This window comes from Brachyistius frenatus, unplaced genomic scaffold, assembly GCF_029030835.1.
Source record: "Brachyistius frenatus isolate BFR_SWC_R1_liver_20210118 unplaced genomic scaffold, ASM2903083v1 Contig_20, whole genome shotgun sequence".
NCBI classification, from domain to species: domain Eukaryota; kingdom Metazoa; phylum Chordata; class Actinopteri; family Embiotocidae; genus Brachyistius; species Brachyistius frenatus.
The window spans coordinates 2,140,001-2,150,102 of record NW_027210619.1 but is presented as its reverse complement, the minus strand read 5'-3'; the positions used below and the strand labels follow the sequence as shown (position 1 = coordinate 2,150,102).

Below are 10,102 nucleotides of genomic sequence, written 5' to 3'. Positions count from 1 at the left end.
ATATATGCCTGGTTATGGACATGAAACTGTTTTACTAATTTTAAAGATTTTACATGCAGTGACGTGTTTTTATTGTGCGGTCATATTACTTCACTTGAACTTCTTTTGCTACTGTAACTACATTATGAAAACTGGGCTAGAATAGTAATTTACGAAAGTATAGAAGTTTAAAATTAAATTTAAAAAAAAAGGTAAGATATATAACTTGTGTCATGTGTTGGAAGAGTGATATTGTAAGATGAACTGTATAAAATGAATTTAAGTTCAGCTTGTTTGGCATCATTACTTCACAACACCTGGAACATAATCCGCCTGTGTAACAAGAGTGTTGCATACTACTGCATTTTTTTCCCTCCAGATGCAGGAGTGAAGTTTCACAAAAGCTAGCTCAGGAAAAGTCTGGACTAAGTGTCCTGACAGGCTGTATTTTCAATAATTCACCAGGATCTAAAATTGTGAAATGTAAAGGAGAAAAAAAGAGCTACAAACTAGATCAAAATCTCTCACACTCAACCACCTACTGTTGCACAATGAGCATGCAATATGATGTAAAAAAAAAAAAAGGTGTTATTTTTTTTTTTTTTTAAAAGCACTGCTCAAAATGTCTACTTTTTAAATCTAAATATCTGCCTTAAACACTAATAAAAATAGGAAAACAGGCATTAACTTTGAAAACATTCATTTCCACAAACAAAAATGCAAGCATAAACTCAGCGGAAAAAAAAAAAAAAAAACAATTCAACCGGCATCTTAAACTGTGCAGACCCGCCGGTCCTTTTATTTACTGTCAATGGTCGCTCAGCTGCCAGCGAGGCGGAGAGAAGCGTGGATTTCCCAATATGTGACGTCATTTGTATCTATCTGCGTGTTGTCCAATAGGAGGAGGGGGAAGAATAGAGCTTGTGCTGTGCTATAGCCCCAAACGCCATCTTAAACACACAGAGGGGGGGTTCAAACAAGCCCCGAAAGAGACAATCCTTCATTTTAGTGTGTGTATTAAATAGTCGGGTCGCTCTGAGGTAATATTAGTCATGGTTTTCCGCCCTGTATTGGCACAAACTAAAAGCGCGTGCGTGAAGAAATCGGCACTTGCTAGGTAGCTAGCAAGGAGGAGGGGCGGTGGGGGAGGGGGGGAGGAGGAGGGGAGGATTTCTTTTTTTTTTTTTTTTTTTTTTTTTTTTTTTGCACAGCCGAAGTTATTTGTTTATGTTATTCCACACGGACATGTCCTCTTCAAATCCAGGTAAGGCAAAGAAAAAACAACAACAACAACAAAAAAAAGCCACATCGACCAAGTTACCCTCGTAGTGTCTGTTGAGAGCGTTTTACAGCTTAAAAGCTTAAAACACTTTCATAAAGATAGCGTGACAGCTCCAGCTAAGTTAGCTTAGCATCACAGCTAACGCCACAGCCGGGGATAGTTGGTTATTGCATAAGTGGTTAGCCCGCTGACATGCTATAGGTAGCGCTCGGTGACTACGCGAGAGCCGAGCTAACGATTAAAAGCAGCGCTCTTGTGGTATTTTTTGTTTTGTTTTGTCCGACTGAATACGTTCAGAAACCAAAACAAAGTCAGCTGACTGCCAACTCTGTACTCACGTTTTGTTTTTTACGTAGTTTAAGCTCACGAGGTTCGTTGCCGGATTGCTACCCGCAGCTGTAGCTCAGCGTCTCAGCTGACCGCAAACACGAATAAAGAGTATTTGTGGAGTTCATCTTGTTGTTGTTGTTGTTTTTTTTGTTTATTTCACAGGTTTTAACCATAAACACTCAACACTGTGTGTTTATATTGATTTGGCCTCTGAGCAAAAGGCTCCGGCGAGTGGTTTGGTTTCTTTTTCAGTGCTCCAGTCGCAATAGGAAATCACCTGTCATCTCCGTTGCTCTGTGTTGTTTAATAGAGGTACAAGACCCAGATCTGGGTATGGGGGCAAGTGGGACCCAAGCCGGTGTCGGGGCTGTTGTACCAAAAGGGACCAACAAAAGACGAGCTGCGTAAGTGTGTGTGTGTGACTGGTAAATCTTATGCTGATGTGTCGGTATCGTGTTATGTATATTTGCTGACTGGTTTACTTTTGTTTTTAATAGTTGTGGTTTAAATTCTTGTGGGAATAATTGAGTAAAACTGCTTTTCGTGTGTCTTTTCTTCATGTTGCAGGCTAGACTTTGATGATGATGATGATGATGATGAAGGGAACAAGTTGTTCAGGTACATTTGTCCCAGTTTGTTGTAGCATAAAGCAAGAAGAGGTGCAATATCAAATGTTTGAATTGTCAGGGCTGCTGAGATAACAAGCAGTCCTTTTTTTTTTATTATTCCTCAGGTGTGACGATGACACGGCAGGCTCCAACAATGACAAAGAGCGCTTTGCCAGGTAGGACGATATATTTGGAGAAATGGATGTGTGCCAAGGAGTATAGGGAAGCAATAATATTGACGCAATGGTTACCACCATGCTGTTCTCCCTCTTTTCAGGGTTGTTTGTTTTTCTTTATTTTGGTAGTGATTTATGGGCCTGTGTTTTAGCGGGTTGGTTTCATCCCCAGGTTTTTGGATGAAGATCACAGTTTTGCAGATAAGGAAAAACTAGCCAGGTAGGGCCTGTACCACTGTGGAAGGCTCCCTCTCCTGCTTGTATCCACATCGATATTGAATGCACTGATCAAATTCTATCCTGTCCTGCTGGGATCCCAGTACATTGTCATTTTGACAACACAATATTACCAGTATATTTAAGTCCAGTATGTCTGTGTCTGTGTTGTTGCCTGTCAGAATGTTATGCTTCTTTTCCCAAGGCAGCTGGTTGTCTCTCGTCAACCCACCACTTTGTTATGTGTCACTAACTGGAACGTTGTGTGTGTGTGTGTCAGGGACTTCTTTCACTCCGATAATCCCTTCCTCTTGAGCAACTGTCCTCTCTGTCTCTTTTGTCTCCCCCCTCCCTCTCAGGATAACTGAAGGGTCTTTCTCTTTCTGCACTTGCTCTCTTTTGTCACACAAGCTGGCCTTGAAAGACCAGACTCTCTTGCTTTGTCACTCTCATTTTTATAGATCATTGGCGACACATTATTGTTTTATGCGTCCTTTACTTCTCTCACCTTCTCTCATTCCCACCCCTTCTTCCTGAATGGCATACTTACATTGCAACATTAACTCTAAACTCTACTCCATGTTGTCCACCTGCCCATCTGTTTCCCCCATCTCAATCCCTCCTCTCCACCCATGCCTCCCTCGTTACCTCACTCCAGGGAGAACCACAGTGAGATTGAGAGGCGGAGGCGGAACAAGATGACCGCCTACATCACAGAATTGTCAGACATGGTGCCCACTTGCAGCGCATTAGCGCGGAAACCAGACAAACTAACTATCCTACGAATGGCAGTGTCTCATATGAAGTCTCTGAGAGGAAGTGGCAACACCAATGCAGATGGGTCGTACAAACCTTCATTCCTTACTGACCAGGTGAGTAACAGAGAAAATTGTAGAAATAAAGCAAAAGGTCAGATGTGAAATCTTTGCAGCCACTTACTTACACTGAGTTCACACCACACTAGAGCAGGAACGACTTAGAGCTTTACTGGCGACAGGTTCAGGGTCAGCAACGATTTCGGACAAGGCAGTACTGCTTGTGTAGAAGTCAACAGAGTCAACCAATATACAGATCTTACAGTCAGTGTAGTTCACACTACGACTATAGAAACAGACTAAAGGAGGAGGGAAACTATCACCTATAAAACTTTCGCAGGATGTGGCTAAAGGTCAGCTGCTATTTTTACTGGCTCTTTTTGCAGTAAATTGGTGTAATCTGAATTTGTAATGTCAAATCGGATTGATAGTAGCACATGTCTGTATACACCCTCCCCAGGTCAACAGTGTAGGTAGCAGTGACCAAAGTTCAGGAATTGCAAGAAGGAGCTGTAATTTTTACATGTGTAAAGACTTTCGATTCATGTTTCACGTGAGATCTCTCACCCTTACAGTTTGTTCTTTGATGCTGTCTGTCCATAGGAGCTGAAGCACCTCATCCTTGAGGCAGCCGATGGCTTCTTGTTTGTGGTGTCGTGTGAGACTGGCCGCATCGTTTATGTCTCTGACTCCCTGACACCCGTCCTCAACCAGTCACAGCCTGAATGGCTCGGCTCCTCCCTGTACGATCAGCTCCACCCAGACGACACAGAAAAGCTCAGGGAGCAGCTCTCCACTGCAGAGAATAACAACACGGGTACAAAGCACACACAACACGCAGAGTTGCCACAATCATAAGGGAGAAGGAACGTCTCCTTTTGAAATGAGAAAGAAATGTCACATGTGCACTCAAATTCAGTGTCCTGTTTGCCTTTGAAGGGAGGATGCTGGACTTGAAGACTGGAACGGTGAAGAAGGAGAGTCAGCAATCGTCAGCTAGAATGAGTATGGGAGCCCGCCGCTCATTCATCTGCAGAATGAGGTGTGACTCATCCCATTTATGAATTATATTAATATGCCTGCCAGGATACATACGTTGCTCATGTGGTGGTCTATTTTTCAGGTGTGGCACGTGTCCGGTGGAACCAATGTCGATGAATAGACTGAACTTTCTAAGGAATAGAAACAGGTGAGCAAAGCTGAACAGTTTAGCTACACATTTTAAAATTTGTTTTGGAAATACTGTATGTAGCTCAGTGGAAATGTCAGCAATTTTATTACAGGCACCATAAAGCGACTGAATGATTTTATTGTATTTTACAATGTCTTCCTTCACTTCAGGAATGGTTTGGGTACAGCCAAGGAAGGAGAGCCTCAGTATGTAGTGGTCCACTGTACAGGCTACATCAAGTCCTGGCCCCCTGCAGGTAAAACTATTAATTAGAGATGGGCATTTCAAGCAAAACTACTGTTCGAAATTTGCTCTGAACTATTGGACTTTTCTTCACTTACACTTTCTTTCTCACGTTATCAAATTTTTGTTTTTTTTGTTTCAGGAGTGTCATTAACAGATGACGAAGCAGAAAACAATCAGGGGAGTCGCTACTGTCTAGTTGCCATTGGGAGATTACAGGTATGAGGGAGGTCGTGTGTGTGTCTGTGTGTGTGTGTGTGTGTGTAACTGATAAAATGGACTAAAATGCTCTTAGGTTGTGGAAATGTACAAACAAAAAGTAGTGATCTTTGACACTTGAATCAACAGTCCAAGAATAAAGTCACCATTACGGACGGTGGAAGAAGCATGTGTTACGTAGGAAAGGCAGTATATTATGGTCCCAGTACACAGTCTTATCTGACTTACACTGTTACAGTCGGTGTTGAAATCATTGTAATACACTGATATGATTCATAACTTTTAGAAAACCATTCAGATTTATTTTTTATTCTTGTGCGACATGTAATATATATTGAAATAAATCGTATTCATCCACATGGTGGCTTTTAAAGTTTGTAGGTTGTTAGGTCCTGTTAAACATGATTGTTGTAGCTTGCATGTGTCCTCCACAGAACATTTCATTTAAATTTGTCCTTGCCCTTTACTTTTTCTCCAGGTTACTTGTTGCCCTGGTGACACAGACATCAACAATATCAGTGTTCCAGTGGAGTTTATCTCCCGCCATAACTGCCAGGGCATGTTCACCTTTGTAGACCACCGCTGCATGGCCGCTGTTGGTTATCAGCCTCAGGTAAACAAAGACGGTCAAGGTGTCCGCTAATGTCCCTTTGTGCCACAAGTTATTGTGAATGATGGAGACTCTGTTATCTGCTGTGTGTTGCAGGAGTTGTTGGGGAAGAATATTCTAGAGCTCTCCCACCCTGAAGACCAGGGCTTACTGAGAGACAGCTTCCAGCAGGTGGACTCTGAATATGTGCTTTAGAAAATGTGTTTTTGTTTCTATTAATCTCTTGTGATTGTACCGCTGCATTTGTGTGTTTGCACATGCTTAAAAGTGTTCCCCCGATTTAACATCACACACGTATAACGGACAGTTTGAAAAGAGGAAATCAGAGGTGATGCACCAGAACTCAAACATTGGTTATTTTAGTCCACACATTATTCTTTCTTGTTGAAACCTGGTGCCTGCGTTACATTTCAAAATACAAGTCCTCTAGCGCCACATACACAGTCCAGTCAGAGGCCTGACCGAGTCTTTTTTGTTTTCAGACTTATATGTCAGATAATGACATCAGATAGCATCAACTGGAGCCAAAAAAGCTTTATGCAAATTATTTTTTGCACATGCACTAGTAATCTCAAGACATGTAAACCCACTTTGATGTGTAAAATTGGTGGAGTTTCCCTTTTAAGTTACTGAATTTCATATTACTTAAATGTTATGCAAATGAAAAACCTGGTTTACTCAATCTGGGTAGCGTGGAAAAGATTTCCCTTGAAATTTCCCTTTTCTTTGGTCATCATCACGCCTAACTATATTTCTATTTAAATGTTCATATGTGCATATGACAAAGGCCCGAAATGGGATAAGCATTGCTGTAACTAAAGTGTAGCAAAATGAGAGAAAATAAAACTAACTGTGGTGCCCTTGTATTCAAACTGAAATATTTTAAAGTCAAACTAAAACCAAAACTTACCATAAAAGTCTAAAACCATCAGTTTCAACAGCGGAACAGTTGCCTGATTGTAAAATGAAGACATATTTGTGTTGTAAGGTGAAACTGTTCTCACTCTCATACTACAGAGACTGTCTGCACCACCAGTTTTTAACCGTCAACAATTACCCATGAAACCGGATACCTCCCAGTTCATGCTTTTTTGTGTGTGTGTGCGTGCACGTAAACCTACTGCTCATTGATAATGGGGTTGTTTGGCATGTTGGACGTGTGTGTCCTCAGGTGTTGAAGCTGAAGGGCCAGGTTCTGTCCGTGATGTTTCGGTTCCGCTCCAAATCGAGGGAGTGGCTCTGGATGAGAACCAGCTCCTTCACTTTCCAGAACCCGTTTTCAGAAGAGATTGAGTACATCATCTGTACCAATGTCAATGTCAAGTGAGTCACGCGTCCTACATGATTACACAATGAAATACAGCACATAATAAAACGGCCCATAGCTTGAAATGTGACTGTTGTGAAACATCCCCTCTGTCTGAATGCTTACCAATTATCCTCAATCCCCATTTCCTCTTGCACCCCTACCACAACCCCTTTTTTTAATATATCACACACTGATCACTCTCTCCCCACACTTCTCCTCTGCACCCGTCAATGATTTGGGGCTGTAGAAACTCAACTCAGGACTCCCTCACTCCCATGTCCTCTCCCGGGGCTTCGATGCCCCCTTCCCTGGGCCAGGGCAGCCCAAATGGCCCTCATCCTGTAGTGCCCAACCCGGGGCAGATAGCCACCAGGTGAGACTAGGTCTGACCTCACTATCCTCCCCCTGCATGGGAGAACAGGGGCTGCTTCTTCATGGGAGACTACTACTGTTTCTAGCAACCTACGGTCCTTCTGTTTTTTGTTTTTCATTTCTGCCTCTGGGTGATTCTTAATTTCTGTAGTGTTGGAATAGCAGTGCTAAGATGAAGCATGTCTTATCGTTTCCTCCTCATGGTTAGTATTCAATATAGTTTAAAGAGATAAGCTTTTGACGTAGGTGGTGTAGCATGGTAGCAGTATTTTTTTTTAACAGACTTTTCTCCTCTTCTTTTGTCCTCGCTTATGTTGCCATGGTGACTGGTGGCGGGTTGAGTGCTACTTTGTCAGCAGGTGTTTGGGATTTCTCTCTCTACAGCAGAAGGCATGGGTATGGAAATAAGACTATTTTAGGCAGACTACAAATCAACACTCTGCCTCTCTCTTGTTTGCTTTTTCAGACAGTTGCAGCAGCAGCAGCAGGCTGACCTGGAGGGAGGTGGAACAAGAGATGGCATGTATGAAGCAGGACCAATCACCCTCTCACAGGTTAGGTCCCACATATGTGGGCACATAAACATACTTGTACAGCTTGATTACAGATTATCGCTGATTTGTTTTGGGTCCCTTGCTCCTGTGAAAGAGGGCTTTCTTACAGAAACAATGGCAGGATGTTGATTGTTTTCTCACCAGGAAACAAGATTGAATTGAGTGCAATAGTAATACCTGGTTATTTTGAGAGATTTTAAAATTGAAAGTATTTCAGCCCAAATTAAACTGGATGTGTTTTCATCCAGGTTCATGACCAAAAAGTTCTTCATTTGATCTCAGTCTTTAATTTGTGACTGAAAACTCAAATAATCGTGATTCTGAATCAGAAAAAGAAGATATTACACAATCACAAGAGTTTGGCCACTGTTGGTGTAAAAATGAATTTGCATAATATAAAAGAGAGTCCCAAAACTGTGACTACTATGTCCCTCATATCAGTTGGGCTGCCCCCCTTCAGAGTCAAATCATCTCTCGGAAAACCCCAACTCGTCTCTGTTTCTCCCTGTGGGCTCGTTAAACCCATCAACATGTTAAATGTGCCACTGACCACATGATATACAAAAGTATTCCACACATAATGCCTCGAGTAAGTGTATACACTATTAAATACAGTAAATCAATATTGTCATGTGATTGGTTGCTTTTTACTGGTTTTCTATTGGCCACAACATTTAGGTTTATTTTGTGTATTGAGTAGCGAGAGAGGCGTGTCCTCTCCCACTATGACCGCAGTGATATACGTCACAGCAGTAAATTACCTCAAATTAAGTCAACTAGAGCTTTAAGGAATTGTTAATTCCAAGCAGTGAAACTTCCACTTTGACCTGATTCTTCACCATTTAAACACTTCTGACTGACTGATACCGTTTGGTGGTCGACAGATGCCAGTGCAGCCAGTGACAGCTGCAGGGCCGGACCTCAGCAAGAGCGTTGAGAAGACAGAGCTCTACCCCTCCCTTTTCCAAGGGCCTGATCAGACCAAGGGCATGCCCTCCACCGCTACTCCATCCACTCAGATCTACGCTCCAGCCAACAACTTCACTGCTGGTCGTTCCACTGACACATACAGGTAGGAAGTCTTTGCATATGTTTACATGAACGCCAGATCTCAAAGGGGACCTATTATGCTTTATCATGTTTTCATCATGTCAGCATCAAAGCACGCAATGAAAACAAAAACCGACATTGCCGGGAAATACTATAACTTAGTTATTTAGTGACAGCAAAATTACATTTTTCTCGATATGTTAACACATGCCTTTTAACAGGGGCATGATTAGAACAAATTGCATGACTTGTAAATGAAAGGCTAAATCCACCGTTATGTCCCACACTAAGCAGGTAATGAGCCTAATATTTCCCAGAGTGAGACATCCTGCTCTAATCTTTGTTGCTGCAAAGGTTCGTGGCGTCTCTTATATTCCTAATTGGATTCAGACTCAAACTTGTATCGATTGAGTAGAGAAGTCACCATTTTCAGTCAAGAAGGGTAAATTACCTTGGTAGTTGTACAGTTTCTTTCCGGTACCTCCACACTGGCAAGAGGATGAGGGAGGGGTCACAAACACTGGGTGCTGCTGCTCTGTAGTCCTCCTGGAAGTTAGCCCATCAGAAGACAGTGGGTGATGTAACCATCCAACCGGTTTGCATGTGTGAAGAGATCAGACCTGGCAAGGGCACAGTTTCTGTGTAACATTGGCTAATGTGCAACAACAGCCCATGGGAACACTCCCAGTTCCCTCAGTTGTGAACTGCGTGTAGTCCACATAAAGGGTAAAGGAGAACAAAGGCTTTAAGCGGGAGCAGATGCTGCCTGGCAAAGATTTTGATTTATTCAGAAAATGAAAAGCATGAACTGTGCAGTATGTTTAAAGTAGCTTACCTCCTTGTTCTGCTAGCTCTAATTTACTGCTGAACTTGAATTCACAGTGTTCTTTGTGTGTAGAAATAGGTTTCAATGTTTATTTTAATGGACTTCTACCACATTGAATAATAGAATCGGACAATTTTATTATGTCCCAGTATGTGACCGGCAGGAAACAGAGCTCTCACTCTCGTCACTTTTTCGCAGACCGGTCAGTATGACTCCACAGATGGCCCAGCCTGCCCACTCAGCGGGGCAGATGCTGGCTCAGATGTCTCGTCAGAATGGACAGTCAGTTACCCCCTCCAGCACTAGCAGCCCCCTCCATGGAGGACCAGCAGGAGGATGGCC

The 10,102-nt window shown here is 42.5% G+C and overlaps 1 protein-coding gene across 2 annotated transcripts in view; it reads left to right on the top strand.

Moving 5' to 3' along the window:
• The first annotated feature begins 1,154 nt into the window (after nucleotides 1-1,154).
• The window catches only part of arnt (aryl hydrocarbon receptor nuclear translocator), a 9,825-nt gene continuing 877 nt past the window's right edge, over nucleotides 1,155-10,102 (top strand). For both annotated transcript variants that reach the window (XM_069695869.1, XM_069695868.1), the window contains exons 1-16: nucleotides 1,155-1,243; nucleotides 1,902-1,995; nucleotides 2,159-2,209; nucleotides 2,325-2,375; nucleotides 3,250-3,463; nucleotides 4,010-4,223; nucleotides 4,346-4,448; nucleotides 4,530-4,595; nucleotides 4,748-4,833; nucleotides 4,963-5,039; nucleotides 5,518-5,652; nucleotides 5,746-5,820; nucleotides 6,821-6,972; nucleotides 7,797-7,884; nucleotides 8,769-8,956; nucleotides 9,959-10,102. The exon at nucleotides 9,959-10,102 is cut by the window's right edge and continues 40 nt beyond it. In XM_069695869.1, the coding sequence (XP_069551970.1) occupies nucleotides 1,207-1,243; nucleotides 1,902-1,995; nucleotides 2,159-2,209; nucleotides 2,325-2,375; nucleotides 3,250-3,463; nucleotides 4,010-4,223; nucleotides 4,346-4,448; nucleotides 4,530-4,595; nucleotides 4,748-4,833; nucleotides 4,963-5,039; nucleotides 5,518-5,652; nucleotides 5,746-5,820; nucleotides 6,821-6,972; nucleotides 7,797-7,884; nucleotides 8,769-8,956; nucleotides 9,959-10,102 (1,775 nt within the window). In that variant the 5' untranslated portion in view covers nucleotides 1,155-1,206. The remainder of the gene's footprint in view (nucleotides 1,244-1,901; nucleotides 1,996-2,158; nucleotides 2,210-2,324; nucleotides 2,376-3,249; nucleotides 3,464-4,009; nucleotides 4,224-4,345; nucleotides 4,449-4,529; nucleotides 4,596-4,747; nucleotides 4,834-4,962; nucleotides 5,040-5,517; nucleotides 5,653-5,745; nucleotides 5,821-6,820; nucleotides 6,973-7,796; nucleotides 7,885-8,768; nucleotides 8,957-9,958) is intronic.